The sequence below is a fragment of the Neomonachus schauinslandi genome, chromosome 4, assembly GCF_002201575.2.
Source record: "Neomonachus schauinslandi chromosome 4, ASM220157v2, whole genome shotgun sequence".
NCBI classification, from domain to species: Eukaryota; Metazoa; Chordata; class Mammalia; order Carnivora; family Phocidae; genus Neomonachus; species Neomonachus schauinslandi.
This window is the reverse complement of record NC_058406.1, coordinates 186,790,656-186,809,183: the sequence shown is the minus strand read 5'-3', so window position 1 is coordinate 186,809,183 and position 18,528 is coordinate 186,790,656. Positions and strand designations below refer to the sequence as shown.

General features: G+C 55.2%; 1 protein-coding gene across 1 annotated transcript; it reads right to left on the bottom strand.

Moving 5' to 3' along the window:
- Positions 1 to 3,653: 3,653 nt before the first annotated feature.
- Positions 3,654 to 6,341, bottom strand: LY6L (lymphocyte antigen 6 family member L). The gene is made up of 3 exons (XM_044914360.1): positions 6,269 to 6,341; positions 6,071 to 6,187; positions 3,654 to 3,874 (listed from the first exon to the last, which is right to left on the bottom strand). The coding sequence occupies exons 1-3, from the start codon at positions 6,339 to 6,341 to the stop codon at positions 3,654 to 3,656; spliced, it is 411 nt and encodes a 136-aa protein (XP_044770295.1).
- Between the last annotated feature and the right edge of the window lie 12,187 nt (positions 6,342 to 18,528).

Here is an 18,528-nt window from a genome sequence, read left to right as displayed (position 1 = left end):
CAGGGGGAGCGGCAGGCAGAGCAGGCAGAGGGAGAGGGAGAAGCAGGCTCCCGGCCAAGCAAGGAGTCCGATGCGGGACTCGATCCCAGGACTCTGGGATCATGACCCAAGCTGAAGGCAGACGCTTAACCGACTGAGCCACGCAGGCATCCCAGTTCAGTGAATTCTGACGAGTTAGTAGTACACCATGCTCCCGATTCGGAGCAACTGCCTGGGCCGGTGAGTGCCCGGCTGCCCTCCCGAGGCCCCCAGAGCCCTGGCTGAGCAGACCTACGTGCAGGAGGCTGCGTGAGCGCGCACTCCTTCCTCATTCCAGTCCTGCCCACCAGCATTGGTCAGTTGGTTTGTGGATCTTCTCTATTTCCGTTTGGTTTGCAGGCGCTAGATCTCAGCCCCCCTCCTCTCCCGTAAGGCCTCAGTTTACCTTTTCTTCAAAGTCCCACTTTCATGTTAAAATGTAAGTTTGCACTGATCTTTATTCCTGTTCAGTTCAAGGAATTGAAGAATCCTGCTATAATTTCTTCTTTGACAGATAAACTGATGGAAGTGCCATAGTTTAGTTTCCAAATATTTGGGATTTTCAAGTTTATCTTCTTTGTATTTCTATTTCATTTACAGGGGTATGGTCGGAGAACGTGGCCCATGGGATGATTTATTGTTAAATGATAAAATCTGGATATTGAGGACAAAGCGAGGATGCCGGCTGCTGTGTTCCAGGCTCAGTGGGGCAGATCCGCCGCCAGGTGCTCGCCCCAGGGGTGGGGCGGGGTGGGGGCTAAGAGAGACGGGAGCCTGCAGAGGACACTGGACGGGTGGATTCTCTTGCATATGAAGTGAGCATGTGACCTAATTCACAGTATATACAGCAGACATGACAGCCTGAGAATAGGGGCTTTTGGGTCTACTTCCCAGGCTAAGGGGAGTGGAGGCAACACCGGACAGCCTCACGCCCTGCTTTTCCATTCGAGATGCGCATCAGCGCACTGGCCCCGGGCTGCTGGGCAGGTGCCTCCTGAGAGCGTGTCTCATGCAGGGTGTCTGGGCAGAGAGACCCAAGCTTCGCCGCCGGGGGTGTCAACACCACCACTGGGCAGGGGCTCCCCAGGCAACGCCCCGCACACAGCACCGAGGACCAGCGTCGAGAAAGAGAAATTATAGACACTGACTCACCAAATCCACTTCGTATTTAGAGTTAAGGTAGTGCAAAATAGGAGAATCAGAAGCAGGTGGGGTGGAAGAAAGGGAAGGCAGGGCATGAGCCGGGATGGAGATGAGCCGGCGGTGGGCAAATCCGGGCATCACCATGAGGTGATAGGCTCGTGTCAGGACCCGAGTTTTCTAGCGGTGAGCGTGAAAGAGACCCTGGTCCCCAAAGAGTCAGCAACAAAACTCCTGGAACTAATAAATGAGTAGAGCCATACCCACAGACTGCACAGTCTTCCTGTTGCCCTACAGTCGTCCCATGTTGCTTGGTGTCTGGGGGGGGCGATCACCTGGCATTTGGGGACTTGGGAAGCGGAGCGGCTGGGTAGGATGCGGAGGCCCTGAGGGAGGGCGGGCTGCCCTCTTAGCCGCTCCGGCGCCCCTGCAGCCGGCCCCTAGCCCCACGTCTTAGTCTCGCTAAGCATTTGTCACCACTCTGGGTAATTTCCCCACTGCTCCTAGGTGCTTCCCTCACTCATTCTTTAGAGACTAATGTGCCCATTTATTCAGCAAATGTTCTGATTTCCAGCCGAGAGGCTGCCCTGAGGGCTTGCAATCCTTGGTCCCCTATCCAGAGGAGGGGCCAGAGCCCCCAGTTCCAAAGGTGCTCATCTTCATGGAGAGGGAAGCAGAGAGTGGCTGGAAGAGTGGGCCATGGGGACACAGGGCATAGTGGCCCCTGACCCAGATCACACACACATACTTCCTAGGTAAATGCAGCTCTGAAGGAAGACCCCCAACTGTTTACACCAGTGGTCATTTCCCCTCTGCACTGGCTTTCTGGCCGGCCCAAAGCTCAGGGAACCAGAGACTCCTGATGCCCCAACGTGCCAGGGCCCCTGAGTGGGGAGATTTGGACAACAGATGGCGACAGGCCTGCCTGGACAGCCCGGTTATGAGGTGACATTTAAATTCAGAATGAAAACTCACAAGCACAGTGAAGGTCCTGCTCCAGGCTGAGAATCTTGGGGCATCTTATCTGAGATCTCAGCTTAACTCCAGCGGCTTCCAGAGGTGAGCCAAGGCCCAGGGGTGTCCCAAACTTGCAAAGGCCCTGGGGCACCACGGGGCAGCCAGGTCCACCCGAGTCCGTGGGGGAAATGACAAGTAGTTAGAGATGGGGTGCAGGTGTGCCATGGAAGGCAGGTGTAAGGACCTAGAGCCAGGCTGGTGCAGACCCTGGTGGGGAGGGGTGAAGAACCCAGGGCAGGGGAGAAGTGTGAAGATGGGGCGATGGGGAGGAGTTGGAGGTGCGTGGAGGGTGGAGGTGTGCAGACTTGGGGTCAGGCAGGCCTGACGAGCTGGGAGTGGGGGGCAGCACTCTCCTGTGTTCTGGGGGATGTGCTGCCTATTGATGTCACCCCCACCCACAGACCCTCCTCTTCTTCCTCGTCCCCTACACAAGGGCCCTGCTCTCAGCCCCATCGTCCAGGACGTCCCCCGGGGTGTCTTGTGGGTGCTCCAGCTCAGCCTGGACAGTCCTGAGCTTGTCACTGGTTCTCCCCATCCCAACCTGCTCCTCACCTGTGCCCTCACCTGGGCGACCCTCCCTCTGGCCAGGCAGGGGGCTGTCCTGGAAGCCCTTCCAGCAGCCCTCACTCTCTCCAACCCAGCTGCCCACAAACACGGCCCCACTGTCCAGCCGTCCCTTCCCAGGGTCTCTGCATCCCAGTACCTTACATCCTAGCACCACCCACATGCCCCAGACCCCCACCCCCCAGTGTCTCCCCGATGTCCACGCAGTGGTCTACTGGCCCCCTGGCCTCCTGCTTATGCAGTGCTAGGCCCAGAACCCAGGGGCCATCCCCATGCTCGGTTGGCCCAGCTGGTGGTCTTGTCCAGATCTGACCGCTTCTGCCATGGACGATGGGCAACCACACAGGTCTGTAGAGAGGTGGGCTGGAGGGATGTGGTCTGGGCCTGGCAGGCGGAAGCAGCTGAAGGAGCAGGAGCACAGAGTGATCAGGCAATGAGTTTATTGTCTCCAGGAGTGCTGGTCGTCGTCTCAATGCACAGGTGGGCACCCACAGCCTGACTCTGCCTGGGCCCCTACGGGCAGATGGGCTGGGCCAGGGGGAGGGGGTTGGCCAAGTCCAAGCCAGAGCCCGGGTTGCAGCCACCCTCTGGCCTTGCCCAGGCTCTTCCTGCCCCCGACAGGGCCCTAAACAGTGTGTTCAGGGTGATCAACCTTATACAGAGAGCCATTACCCCATACTGGGATATGCCCTTTCTCCTCCAAGCGGGACTGGGCTACATTCTCCAGGCTGTCTGAACAAAGGGCCCCTGCCAGAGATGGGAGAAGTGGCCAGGTCCGGGACGGAGGCAATGGCATGCTTCCTGCAACCTCAGAGGGGGAAGGTCCCACCCAGTGTCTTGAAAAGGATGGGGGCAGGGCTGAAGCAGGAGGTGGGAAGATACAGTGGGTCTGTGGGGCCAAGAGAAGAAGGTGCTCACAGCAGGACCCAGAGGAGGCCCGCTCCAAGCAGGACCCCCCTTCGAAGGGCCCAGGGACCCTCTCGTATGGTGGGTGCCCTGTTGCAGAGATATCCTGAACAGCACTGCCTGATGATCCTGCCTAGTATCCTGGGTCCCAGTGTCCACTCATACTTCATGTTGGTGTTGGGACACCTGGGAGCACAGCGCTTGCTGAGAGAAAGTGTCACCTTTGATTCTGCAAAAGAGAGGTGGTGGCAGGTGGCTGCCAGCCTGCAGGAAGGAGGGCGGGTGGTCACAGGAAGAGGCATGGAGGTGGGGGAGGGGGTGTTTTCCATGTGAAACAAAACCAGAACTTTTGCCATGTGGCAAAAAGCAGAACTTGACCTGAGAATCAGAGAATTGTGGGACCCTCAAGGGTAGTGGGAACATGGCTCCGCACGGTCACCTTCGAGGTCACAACAAAATCAGGGTTCAGGACTGCTGGCCTGGCGCAGGCTTTTCCCTGGAGCCACACACGGCCTGGACCACCCTGGCCTCCCCCCCCAGAAGCCTGCAAATCTTAGGGATGTGGGGTAGAGTGGAGTGGACAGAGACTGGACGTGGTTGTCCCCTCTACTCGCCCAGTCCTGGGCTTAGCCCTGTCCTCCCGCTGCTCATTTAAGGATGTGGCAGAAGCCTCTGAAGGGAACATCGGAAGAAAGGAAAACACTCAAAACACCCAAACTGTAGAAGAGATGACCCTCCCCCTTTATCATATGGTACCCCGTTATGTCCTGCTGCTTGTGTGGATTGTTAAAGTCTGTCCTGTTGAATTATATCAGGTTGTATGATGTGGTGATCATGTTACGTTGTACCATGGCAGCTCGTGGGCCGCTGGGTGCCGCTCGGTTTGGGGCACCTGAAGGCAGGCAAGACACCGGCCTCCTCCTCCCAGAGCTCCCAGAGCCCTCTTCCCAGTGCTCAGGGTAGAGATCTGGGGGCAAAGGTCAGGGCCCAGGTGAGGGGGCCCCTAAAGAGAGCCCACTGCTGTTTGCTCCTTGCAGGGAGGGCCACTAATATGCACCCCCCCAGGCCCTCAGGCCACAAAACCGGACACAGAGCCCCTAGGTGGAGCCCAGGTAAAGGAAACTGCTAAGGGAAAAGCCAACCGGGGGTGGGGGGGGGCGGGGGAAGAGGTTCAAACCGCACTCAGTCCCAGCACCAATGTCCTCAGCATCAGCACATTCCCTCCCTCGGTAAGGAAAAGCCAGGTCTGGAAGGGGCGCAGCCTCGGGAAGGGCGCTCAGTGCCGCCCCCAGGTGGCAGAAGCGCAGGGGAGGGGCTGGGCCTGCCCCCTGAAATGAACGGTCGAGGTGGAAAGGATCCAGCGGGCGCGATGCTGGCCTGACGCTGGCGGCCCCGCCCAGCGGTCCCCAGCGCCGCCCCCGCCCAGCCTGCCCAGTGTGTCCGTCAAACGTGCCGCGGGCCGTACCGCGCGGACCCTTGACAGGCTCATCTCCGGGAAGCCCGGCTGTGCAACAGGGACCTTCTTGCATCCTTACTGGACAACCAGGGAACAAGACACCTCCCGAGGTTCGGCGTGCGGAGCGGATTCGGTGACTGACGCTCCAGCCAGGCCCGGAGGCCTTGAAGCCACGCAGGGGGGCGGCTGCGTTGGCCTGCTCAGGCCCGCAGGGACCTGGAACCCTCCGGGCGGCTTCTGGGCTTTCTCAGGAGAGCAGATGGGCCTCTCCACATCCAGTTCTCTCTGGATATTTTTATAATTTTATAGAGGAGTATTTCGAGTGGTTTGCTCTGTGATATTTCAACAGGGAATGTGTTCACGTTCCACTTTAGAATCTCCTCTAAGGCTTGTTTTTAAAGTCAGGTCTTACTACTTAAGCTCCACAGCAGCCAAGCGGGGCGAGGCGCGGTGCACAGCAGTGGGCAGCCAGGTGTCCTGGGCCAGCGCCTGGCCTGGCTGACTCTCCTCTGCGCAGTCATCCGTCTGGATGCCTAGCTCTCCCTGTACGTTCAGTTACACCCGAGCCCCTGCCCTGCGGACAGTTCTGCAGGGGCAGCATTTAAGAACTGGTGCTTCAGGGCGCCTGGGTGGCTCAGTTGGTTAAGCAACTGCCTTCAGCTCAGGTCATGATCCTGGAGTCCCTGGATCGAGTCCCGCATCGGGCTCCCTGCTCCGCGGGGAGTCTGCTTCTCCCTCTGACCCTCCCCCCTCTCATGTGCTCTCTCTCATTCTCTCTCTCAAATAAATAAATAAAATTTAAAAAAAAAAAAAAAAGAAAAAAAAAAAGAACTGGTGCTTCGGAAAGAGAACAGTTCAGAATGTGTGCGTGCTCCCTCGGGGGTCCAGCGCTAGGGGAGCGCAGTGGGGCTGTGGACCAGGGGCGTCAGGAACCAGCCCTGCCCCCCACCCCGCGGCCCCCAGACTTACTGCTGAGGAAGACCACCACGTTGGACACGCAGACCTGGTCGGTGGGGTAGCACACGGTGGGCGTGCACAGCGCCTGGCTGGTCTCTTTGAAACACTGGTAGCAGGTCAGGTTCACACCTGTGGGGCAGCCAGGGGGCCCGGGTGGAGAGGGCTGCCCACGTGGCCTGCGAGCCCCGCGCCCCCCGCGCCCGCTCCTACCTGGCTCTTTCTTGCCGCCAGCAAACCCCGCAGACACCAGCAAAGCCCACAGGACTGGAACCAGCCCCTCCATGGCGCCAGAGCCTCAGCCTGGGGTGGGGTGGAGCAGAGAAGGAGACCTCACCAGAGCGCCCCCCCATGCCCCTGGCAGCAGGCTCCCTCCCCTCCCCTGGACCCTAGCTCCCCAGACCCGCATCTGCCCCCCCTCCATCCTGGTTCTCCGGGATGCTACTAGCTCAGCATCCCTTCCTGCATTCTCCCTCCACCACGCTGCAGATTGCTGGCCTTTTCAGGAGGGTCGCCTGGGGAGGGCTGGTGGGGACCTGCCGGCCCCTCTTCGGCAGCTCCTGCCCTGGGGCCACTGAGGACGGCAGCCTTGGCCACCAGCCACCTCGGTCACTGAGCAGAAGGAGGGCAGACTGCGTCTCCCCCCCGCGGGTCCATACCCTGGGTGGGTTCAGCCTCAGCCTCTGCTCGGTTCCTTCTCGTCCTGTATGTAACAGACCCTGAGGTGCAGGGCCCTGTTCTTACCTCTGGAGGACTGGGTCCCTGCCTCCAGGGCCCTTCCCTTGGGTGTCAGAGGTGGAGGAGAGAGGTGGAGGCTTGGGTTGGGGGGGGAGAGGGGGAGGAGGATGCACTGGAGAACAGACTTGGACACCGTCCTCCAGGGGAAATGCTGAGAGCCAGGCCGGTCTGGGAACCCAGGAGTGAAGGGAAGGGGGGAAGGGGAGGGGTGATCGGATCACAGGCTCCAAATCTTTAATCTTCTCATTCTTTGTAGAGTGCTGTGAGGGTTGGTCGGGGAGGCAGAGAGGAGGAGGGCCAGTGAGTTCTAAGAGCGGCCTCTAGCCTGAGGCCACGAAGGCCTGCTGGGCTCCTGTATCTACTGACCCTGGGCTCCACCCCGCCTCCGCCCCCCTCTGCCCCCTTCCGCCCCCCCTCCACCGAGGGACTGTGCTGCCCCCAGGACCCTGGAAAGCCCTGGGGCCCTGCAGAGGTTCTGGAGCCTGTGAGAGCCGGAGTGGACAGACAGGCTCTTCCCCCTGTGTCACACATGTGTGCCCCCGGGGCTGAACTGGGTCTGGGGCTTTGGGGACTGAGGTCCTCAGCTCAGGCTGGGCTGTCTCCCACAGGCATCCTTCTCCCAGCTGACTCTCTCATCAAAACGCCCCCTGCTTGGGGAAGATCTGGACCCAGTGTGGAGCTGGGCCCATCCTATCACCTGCACAGCCCTGGACCCTGCCCACCGGGCTCATCCTCCCAGGGCCCTGACATTCCTGTTCCCTTTGTCCCGGCTAGTTATTCTTGTTTTCAAGACCTGAACTGTGTTCTCTGTGGGCCCTGGGTTCCCCAGGACCTGTTCTTACTGGAGCCAGCATTAAAGAAACAAAATCCACGGACACTTGTTAAAGCCTGCTAAGACTTATTTGCAGGGGTGGGTCTGGACAGGCACAAGGACCAACGTGGGAGGGGGAGATGGCCTCCACTCTGAATACAGCGGGGGCCATGGGATTTACAGGCAAGGAGCAGCTGCGAGTCAGCGGACGGACAGTGACCAAGAGGAGCCGGCAGGGGTGGGGGCGGCCAGGCTGAACCCGCCTCCCAGGATTCTTGCTGAAGGCAGGCCAGGTGGTCAGACCTCACCTGGGGGGCGGGGGCGGGGTGTGAGGAAACTGATCAGATGTGGAGGGTGGTGACTTCTTGCTAAAACTGGATGTCACCGGAGGGTGCAGATGGGCCTGGGGGAAGGTTCCGGAGCCTGACTAGAATTTGGTCAAGCAGAGAATCTTTGTCCCCAGACAGCCTGGCACTGAAGATGCAGCATGGAGTCCATGCCCCGAGGGCAGGAATGCTGCCCTCTCCTCTGAGCCCCCTCCTGCCCTGTCTCCCCAGGTTGCTCCCCAAAAACACAGCACCCCCTGCCCAGGGGCCCTCGCTGGGTGTCAGGTGGTCAGTAAACTCTTTCCCCGGTGTTTCCTTCTGGCCTTTATTCCCTGAACGGCATCCTTCTAAGCACATCCTTCTGAGCGCCTTGCCAAGAGGGGCAGGGTGTGGGCCCTGGGTCGGAGTCTGCCTGGACGATGCAAGCCCAGCCCCCTGCCCTCTGGAGTCCAGCAGGAGGCAAGGGGGCAGAAAGACCGGAAGGGTGGCTGCGAGGTGGAAGGTGCGGGGGGAGGGCCCCCACGGGCCCCCACAGTGACTTCTGCCCTACCCCCGCCCCCACCAGTGGCCACTGGGCTCCTGGGGCCTCCACGCCCTCCCCAGACCGCCACACAGCCCCCTCCCCACCGTGGTCCAGGTTCTCAGTAACGGCTGCAGGCACAGAATATGCTGGTTATGAATGAGTGTGCGGCCAGTTGAGGTCATCTCTCCTCCAGCCCACCCAGGGGACCAGCCAAGAGGTCCTCCTCCCTGCCTTGTGGGGGCAAGTCCTAGGGACGCCACCTGGCCAGGTGCAGGCCCCAGTGAGCCTCAGGTCCTGCCCTCTCCTGCTGTGCAGCCTCTCCCGGCTTGGAGGGGGGCCTAGAGGCAGTGGAAGAAGTCTGAGGTGGGGGAGGAAGTCCATTCATTATATTATATGTTTATTCATTTGTCCATCCACGCTGTGATTGAGTTGAATGTGAATTTGGGACTGTGAAATCCACAAAGCCAAGATGGGAAGAATGGCGGTGTGGGATGCAGGTGTGGAAAAGGAGGAAAAGGCTGGGGCGTGGGGGGCAGGCGGGTCTCTCCAGGGAGGAGTGAGGCAAGTTCCCCAAACCGGGGCGGACTGCCTGGTGTCCTGGCCACAGCAGAGAGGGACATGCTTGGGCCACACAGGTGTCAGTACCCGTGAGCGGGGAGTGGCCATGTCGAGGGCGGCCACTGCTTCTTGGTTGCTGGGCGAGGGACATCCGCAGGCACAGGGGACATGATTGCTGAACTGCCAGCTGCCCTCCTGGCCTTCTTTCTGATCTCACCGGGAAGGGGTGTCTGGGGAGCTGCAGTGGCTGGGGCACAGGAGGAGGAGTAGGCTCCGAGGGGTCAGGGAAGAGCCAGATGGCCAGCCTGCGGTCAGCAAGACCCTTTATGGGACCTCAGTTACTAGTCACCCTCGGCTTCCCTGCAGGGAGGCCAGGAGCCCTGTCGGGGGGGGGCGGGGCTGGGGAGGCCCCGTTGCCCAGATCCCTTGGCTTCCAGAAATCAAGAGCTGGAGTGAGGCTCATGTCCCTTGGTCACCAGGAGAGACAGGAAATCCTGTGCTGAGGTTCAGGCTCAGCAGGAGGGAAAGAGGGAAAGAGAATTATGCTTCTGGGACCTTCCGGCCCCAGGCGAAGGGGACTGCTGTCCCCCACAGAATGTGTCACTGGCGTTGGTGCATTGTCATCCACACCTGCCGGCCTTCGCCCCAGGCCCCCCACCCCCAAGGACTGCTGCAGGTCAGGCCCCCTTGGGGGCACGCAGGGCTGCCGGACTCATGGGCTTGAGTGGCCCACTGGCGCACTTCAGACTGGCGCATACAACAAGCCCCCCGTCGGGACGCGCACTTGGATAAAAATCAGGTCTCCCAATAAGCATTTTGTGACCCTGTGGCTGCCCACTGGAGTGGCCCTTCTGTAACCTTCATTTTTCAGCTAAATGCAGAGAAAAAGTGCCCTCCATCCCAGAGCACGCAGGTGCCCAGCCTGTCACCTCCTGCTCCCCCAGAGGGTGGCCCACGGAAATTCAGACACCATCCCAAGCTGGGCCTTTGCCCGGACTATGTCCCTCCGGGGCGGAAACGGCAGCCAAAGCTGTGGGCCTGCTAGACCTGGCCAGACCCCACCAAGGCCAGGTGCTGAAAGGCTTTGAGCTGAGGGGCAGGGTGTGCCTCCAGGTGGATCCCACTGGGCTTCTTGCCCCGTCCAGAGGGTCTGTTGGATCCTGGTTGCCTTGACGTTCTCTCCCAGTTCAGCCCAGTGAGCTCTGCTGCCCGGGCCATACTCTCTGGGCCCTCCATGACTCGGCTTGGCTCCTGCTCAGGTTCCAGTAACCGCCATGGGGTGCAGCCAAGCTGTGCATCCGGCCCAGTCCTAGGGCGGGCGAGGGGCTCTCCCAGCTCCGTTTCTTCCCTAGGCCACAGCGGTGAGCGCGCGTGTGCTAACGGACAAGTAGGGGGCAGGCTGAGGCAGCTGACAGGAGGGGACAAGACAACCCCAGCGGGACCACACGTCTGGGGCAGCAGTCTGGGGTCAAGGCACCAGGTCCCTAAAAGGGCCTTCCCATCTGGCCCTTCGTTCAGCTGTGCGCACTGCTTTCCAGGGACTGACGCCGCGGCCTGCCCGTGGGGGCACTCCAGCCCCTTCGCCGCTGTCTGAAGACTCCAATAGACCGACCACCAAGCCGGCTGCCAAGCATGTCCGTAAACCCATTTTCAACTAGCGAAGCAGTTCAGGACCTTGTGCTAAGCAACTCTTGAATGTCTTTCCCTAATAATGCTTTCGTCCCCCTTGTACCCAACCCTGCCAGACTAAAGTTCCAGATGAAAATGGGGAATAATTTTTTTTAGTGTAAAGTCTTGATTACCCAACAGGACACGCAGATGACCGCTGCCAACAGAGACTCCGAGACCTGGGGAGGCGTGGGCCAGGGGGATGTTCACCATCTCAGTTCTCCAGACTTGCTCTGGAAAGCTTTCTCCTTCCTCTGAACAAAACAAAGTAAAGCAAAACAAAGATAGAGTCTTCTGGGCACCGCCTTTCCAAGTGACAGTGAGTGGACAGTGATCCTGGGGTCACACCCAACATGGCAAAGGGGGCCTCAGCTCCTGGCTGCCATGCACAGAAACCCTCCCGACGTCGCCCAGCCCGGGGTGGGGGAGGTGTACCCGATGTCATGGACGAACAACCATTTACAGCTGACCACCCCAAAGTACCCCAGAGACCCAGGGCTGCACGGAACCCACCGAACTGGATGGGAGACCCCAGGAAGGGAGGCCACGTCGGGGGCCCCGTTATTCTCATGGAGGTCCTGACATCACAAGGGGGACCTTGGGTACCACATGGGGTTGTGTTTCTTACACGTGCCCCGACCATCGAGACGCTGCCCCAACCCTGCAAGGCTCCCGGTGAGCTTCGAGGTACCGTTCAGGGTACCACCCAGGGCACTGGCCGGGGCCATGCTGTGCGAGACCTGCCACCGGATAAGGAAGACTCCGCCAACTCCAGGAGGAAGCCTCCTGGTCTCGAGAGCAGACCGTCTGTGCCGTGTGGCGTCTTCCTGGCTTGGAGACGGTCGGGACTCACAAGCACATCCTCGCGGCCTGGCCCATTGCTGCCTCACGCTAAGTGCTGGTTATGATCCCAGCAGCTCAAGTCCCAACCACTCGGGTATACGATGGGGTAGCCTGGGATTCGCACTCAGGTCCTCGGAGACCAAGGCGTGTGCGGTCGGGCTCCCAGTTAAAACCCTATGTGTGCGTTGAGACCGACCACAGGGCTCCCAGCGCGGGCCTCATGGGGCTCGGCCTGCGCACCGCAGCCCTGGGGGTCCGCGCTTACACACATTCACTCACACGCCCAGCCCGGGTGCCCTCTGGCTTCCTCACGGGAGGGCGGGCGGGGGTCGTGAAGATACCTCCACCATGACCTAGCCCTCCCCCCTCTCTGATCCCCGGGTCCTCAAAACCCGCCCGAGCCTCATCAGGGAGGCTGGCGCACAGAGGAGAACGGGACAGGGCAGTTGGCACCTTCTCCCCGCTTTAGCCTTTGCTCACACTGTCCAGTAGGAGGGAAGGTGGCGCCGCGACTTCTCCCATCAGCTCCACTGACCCGACAGCTCAGCTGGGCTCCCGGCAGCTCCCACGCACTCCGCTCTAACAGGGTTAGGGTGATGCCTCAGGGCTCTGGGCAGGAAGGTCACCTCACGTCCTGCATCCCAGACTTCTTGAAGTGTCTGGGGATCCCCTTGCCCCACTCACACGCTGCTTGAGGGGATGGAAATGGTACAGCCACTCTGGAAATAGTTTGGCAGTAAAGCCGGATAGGAAATGACCATACGATCGGCAGTTGCACTGCTGGGCGTTTCCTCAGAGCAGTGGACGTGCGTGCTTACGGCAGTTTTAGTTGTGAGCAAGAACGGGAACAGCCCAGCTGTCCTTCAACAGGTGAACGGTTAAACCGTGGCCCGACCACACCTGGAGCCCTCCCTGACAGTCAAACAGAACCAACTACTGATGCGCACAACTTGGATGAATCTGCAGGGAGGTAAGCTGAGAAAGAAGCCAATGCCAAAAAGATGCATCGTGTACAACTCCACTTCCATAAAAGGTTAGAAAGGATAAACTTTTTTTTTTAAGATTTTTATTTATTTATTTGAGAGAGAGAATGAGACAGAGACAGAGAGCATGAGAGGGAGGAGGGTCAGAGGGAGAAGCAGACCCCCTGCTGAGCAGGGAGCCCGATGCGGGACTCGATCCCGGGACTCCAGGATCATGACCTGAGCCAAAGGCAGTCGCTTAACCGACTGAGCCACCCAGGCGCCCTAGAAAGGATAAACTCTTAGGAATGGCGAGCAGATTTGCAATTGGCGGAGGTTAGGGAGGGAGGGGTGAGAGGCAGTGAGGTGGTGCCAAGAAGCAGGTGCTTGCGCTGATGGAGATGTGCGGTATCTTGACCGTGGTGGTGGACACAGGAACCCACTCCGGTGATAAGATCATAGGACTGAACACACACAAGGGAGTGCGTGGGGAGTGTGATTGGTGGACTGCATCGATGTCGGCATCTTGGTTGTGATATCATACCTAGTTTTGCAAACGTAACCATGAGCAGACTCTGGGTAAATGTACTCCATGTGAATCTACAATTACCTCAATAAAACTTTTTACAATTAAATTACAAAAGGAGTGCCCGGGTGGCTCAGTCAGTTGAGCTACTGACTCTTGATCTTGGCTCAGGTCATGATCTCAGGGTCGTGGGATCCAGCCCTGCATCAGGCTCTGCACTGAGCATGGAGCCTGCTTAAGTTTCTCTCTCTCCCGCTCCCTCTGCTTCTGCCCTGCCCCTGCTGCACACTTGCTCTCTCTCTAAAAAAAAAAAACCTAAATTAAATTACAAAATATTTTAAAAATCAGTGTCATTCAGGATAGCATCAAACCATGACATACTTAGCAATAAATTCAACAAAATATGTCAAAAGAAATTAAAGAAGACTTGAATGTAGGGAGAGAGATATTTTGTTCACAGATTGGAAGACTCAGTATTGCTGAGGTTCCAATCCTCCCCAGACGGGTCTCCATGCAACCCCAGTCAGCCCTCAGCTGGCTGCTGGGAAGAGAGGAGTAAAAAACTTACATGAAAATGCAAAGTAGCTAAAGCAGCCAAAAACACTTTCGAAAAGGTAGAACAAATCCGGAGATACAACATTACCTGGTCTTAAGCCTGACTGTAAGACTCCAGTAATTAAGGCAGTTTTCCAATAATACATTATATGTTAATTAATTGAATTTAAATTAAAAAATGGAAAATAAAGAAATTAAAAATTCTTTTAAAAAATAAAAAAAGAAAGAAAGAAAGAGTTTTGTTTTGGGCATCAGGACAGACACATGGATCAGTGGAACAGAACAGCAGGTTCAGAAATAAATGCACACATGTATGGTCAGTTGATTTTTATAAAGTCATCAAGGATTGTCCCACCAGTAGGTGGTGCTGGAATAATTAGACTTTCATATGAGAAAAGTACGTCTCAACCTGTATCTCTAGCCATACGCGTGGTTCCTCGTGCCCTGGGTGTAATTATCCGTCATTTATCTGTGGGATGGGTCTAACGTGTAAACAGAAGAGCTTACACTTCTAGAAACAAGTACAGGAGATCACTTGCATGACTGGCTAGATAAAGGTTTCTTAGGACTCAAACAGCATGATCTTTAACGGGAAAAACATATAAAATTACACTTCACCAGAATTAAAAACTTCTGCTTTTTGAAAGACACTTTAAGGAAATAAAATTGAAATCCACAGCAAGGAGTAAATATTTGTGTATATTAAAACAGTGCATATGATTAAATAATAAGAAATCAACCCTATGATAAATGGGCAAAAGGTCTGAATTGACACTTCACCAAAGAAGCAGCTCACATGGCAAAGAGCTCAGGACAAGATGTTGGGTGTCTTCAGCCATTAGGAAAATGTAACTGAAACCAGGAGGAGACACCGCCGTCCGCGTGTGCAGGGACGGCCACCGTCAGAGACAGCAGTGCTCAGCGCCAGCGCCCCGGGGAAGGAGCTGGAATCCCCCGCATGCGGCCAGAGCGGGTGCAAAAAGGTGCAGCTCTTTGGGAAAATGTTTGGCAGTTTCTTATACAGTTAAACTTAGTCTTAGCACGTGACCCAGCAGTCCCGCTCCTGGGCTTTTACCCCAAAGGAAGGGAAACAGACATCCAAACAGACCTGGATGCAGGTGTTCACACAAGTCCTATTCACACATCTGCATCTCCACTTAGCAATGTGTTAAATACGAGACACAGCCCCCCACAGAGTCTCTGAGGCTGAGCAAACCCAGGGAGACTTAACTGCAGTCTCAGCTCGCTGGGCAAGGGAACCTTAAACCAGTCAATCTGGAATCACCGGCTCAGCACCCGGGAGGTGATGTGCCTGACGGACCCCTGCCGTCCCTTAAAGGAAGGTGACTTCTTGCCGTGGAACTTGCATGTCCGGCGCCCTCCTGCCTAGAAAAGTCTTCTATTTCATGAAGCTTCTCAGGGCTCTTTTCTATCAGCTTAGATGGGATGCTGCCCAATTCATGAATTGGTGAATAGACCCGAGAACATCTTTAAGATTTACTCAGTTGAATTTTGTTTTCAAACAAATGTAAAGGGATAAACTACAGATAAAAGCAATGACTTGAATGAGTCTCAAAAGCATTACGCTAAGGGGGAAGAGAGAAAAAAATCATACATACTGTGTGATTCTGTTGAGGGAGGGAAGGCAAGCTGAGGAACAAGCCCAAGCTGACAGACACCCCTCAACCCCACACCCCACACTCCCAGGTGGGGTGTGTGTTGACCTTCCTCAGGCACTCCTGCCTGCCCCAAAGCTAAGGGACAGAAAAACAAATGGTTAACTTAGAGAGATCACAGTCCTGCAAGACCTGAGTCTCCTTCAGTTTACAAATGTCTTCATGATTTCAAGAAAAAAGCATTCTTATCAACAACTCAACTTCCAGAAGGAAATGAAGATAAAACTAAACGTCCTTATGACCTGCAGCCCATTGACAGGTACCTGAGGAAGGCGGAGTACAATGTTCCTCCAGGAAGCTCCCAGCTGTCTTAATGTTAATGCTTTGCTACCTTGGTTTAACTAAAGCAAGGCCTCAGGTTTCTGGTGAGTCTCCTTTAGCAGATGAAAATCCTTTAGAAACTTCCCTTATCTTTACTTCCCTCAACTCCCAAGTATAGAATCTCTCACAACCCCAGCACAGCTCCTTCTGCCCACGGGTCCGTCCCTGGGCTTTAATAAAACCACGATTTTGCACCAAAGACCTCTCAAGAATTCTTCCTTGGTCATCGGCTCCGGACCCCACCCCACCAAACCTCACCTATATTCCAAAACCACATCCCCAGGGAACTCTTTGGGCGTGAGGACAGGTTCCATGTGTTGACTGTGGTGGTGGTTACAGGACTGCATGTATTTGTCAAAGCTCATGAGACTGTATACTTAAAATTCGTACATTTCATTTTTACAAATTATACTTCAAAAAGCTGATTTAAAATAAACTTTCCACAAAGAAAAACTCCCGATTTAGAGGTTCTCACTAGTTAGTTCTTCCAAACATTCAAAGAAAAGGTAGTATGACTCTTCCAGAACCTCTTTCAGAGGAAAAGAAGAAATGAACACTCCCTAATTAATTTTAAGATGCTAGTGTTAACTAGATTTTGAAAAAAATGGACAAGGTATTAGAAGAAATGAAAATTCCAGGGCAATCTCCCATAAAAATTAATGAAAATGTACTCTAATATTAGAGAATCACCAGTGGCCCCCAAAAGGGAAAACATACTATATTCCAATATATGCAGAAAATCATTTGATTAAATTCAACACAATTTATGATAACTCTCTGAGTGAACTAGGAATGTAAGGGATCTTTCTAATCTGATAAGGGGTACCTATAATTGCATCATCCCTATGGTGATTGCTTCTCCCATTGTCACCACTTCTATTTAAGATAGGAAATCAACCTGCCATCATTCAGGCACCCTATGATTTTGAATTTAGAAAGTGCAATATGAGATACAGAGCAACTATTGGAATTAATGCATGAATTTAGAAAGGTCACAGGCTGTAAAATCAATATATAAAACCCAATTGTTTTTCTATATACCACCAATAAATTTAGAATCTTACATTAACCGCCCCCCCTCTTGAATTCTGGGCTGCCCTGGGGTACTTCCAGCTACTTATATCCAAGCCTACTTACTTTTTACAGCAAGAAAGGGAATGCAGGTCAACAGAAAGGCAACAGAACCCCAACCTCTGCCGTGACCTCAGCATGCCCAGGAGATGGAGATGCCGTATGTCCTTGCAGAGGGACAGATGCAGTCTGGCAGAGTTGTCTGGACCTGGGCACCTGCAGACAGGGGTGTCATGGGAGAGACCTGGAGGAAAGGGGAGAAAGGAAGGGAGAGTCCAAGGGTGGCAGAACCAGACCAAAGCCAGCCCCAGAAGGGGAGGGTCTGGCCCCTTGGTGGCTACGTGGAAGCTGGACTTAGACCTGGTGGCCAGAGGACTGGCCACAGGTGACCGGGACGTGGGGCAGCCAAATGTATCCCTTCTCGGGGCACAGACCCTTGGAGGCTTGGTGGCAAATGGAAAGAAGGAAGTAAGGGAGGAAAGTACTTGGGGCGCCTGGGTGGCTCAGTTGTTAAGCATCTGCCTTCGGCTCAGGTCATGGGTCCTGGGATCGAGCCCTGCATGGGGCTCCCTGCTCAGCGGGAAGCCTGCTTCTCCCTCTCCCACTCCCCCTGCTTGTGTTCCCTCTCTCGCTGCCTCTCTCTGTCAAATAAATAAATAAAACCTTAAAAAAAAAAAAGTGAGGACGGATGAAAGGGAGCCAAGAGAAGGAAGCGGAAGAGCAGCTTAGAGACCGGCCTGTGGGGTGGGGGGGTTGGCGGGGTTGGGGGTGTGGGGGTGTGGGGGTGTGGGGGTGGGTGAGTGGGTGGAGCGGAGAGGACGGAGGTGCGGGGGGGATTGCTGTAGCCATGGAGGGGGGCGGGGAGCAGCCAAGGGTTGAGTGGTTGGGCGCAGGTGCGGGGCAGGAGCACCAGTTCCAGACCGGCCTGGGCCCCAGACGAACACCAGCTCAGTGGGAGTGGTGGTTTAGAGGATCCAGAAATAGTCCTTCGTACCTACGGCCCCCAAATATATGTAAGAAAAAAATAGCTTGATATCAGACTTCTCAACAGCAAGCAAGACACACTGAAGCAGAAATGATGAGAAGAAAAACTCAAGAAAATAAAGATTGAAGCAAGTATTTCCTTGAGTAATCAAGGACTCCTTCAAGTATCGGTGCTATAGAAAAAGGTTTTGAAGCCTGAATTTTGGCTTCATTGGAAAGAAAAAGAAGTGGCAACACACAAAATTGTAAAAGGAAAGAAAATCACAGATTAATATCTCTTAGATATATCAGTGCAACAATCTTAAATAAATATTAACAAACATTATCCAACAGCACATTAAGAAAGTAATACACTATGACAAAACAGGATATATTCCAGGGATTCAATGATAGTTAAATATTAGGGAATTTGTTAATATAGTTCCTCATATTAATAGATATGAAAATAAATATCATAGGGGTAAATCTACAGACTTGGCAAATACCTCTGATAAGTTAAATATCCTTTCTTGATTAAAAATATTCAAGAAACACATAATCCCCTAAAGTCATCATCTTACATTATAAGAAGAACAGGAGTGTCCCCATCACAATGTAGCATTGTATCAGAAGTACTCAGCAAGACAGTGAGAGGCATTAGAACAGGAAGAAGGTGCCTGGGGGGCTCATGTGGTTGAGCATGGGGCTCTTGATTTCAGCTCAGGTCATGATGGGGTCATGAGATCCAGCCCCATGTTGGGCTCCGTGCTGGGCGTGGAACCTGCTTGAGATTCTCTCTCCTTCTGCCTCTGCTTCTCCCACCCCGCCCCCACCACCATATGCTCTCTCTATCTCTGTCTCTGTCTCTCAAATAGATAAATAAATCTTGGGCGCCTGGGTGGCTCAGTTGGTTAAGCGACTGCCTTCGGCTC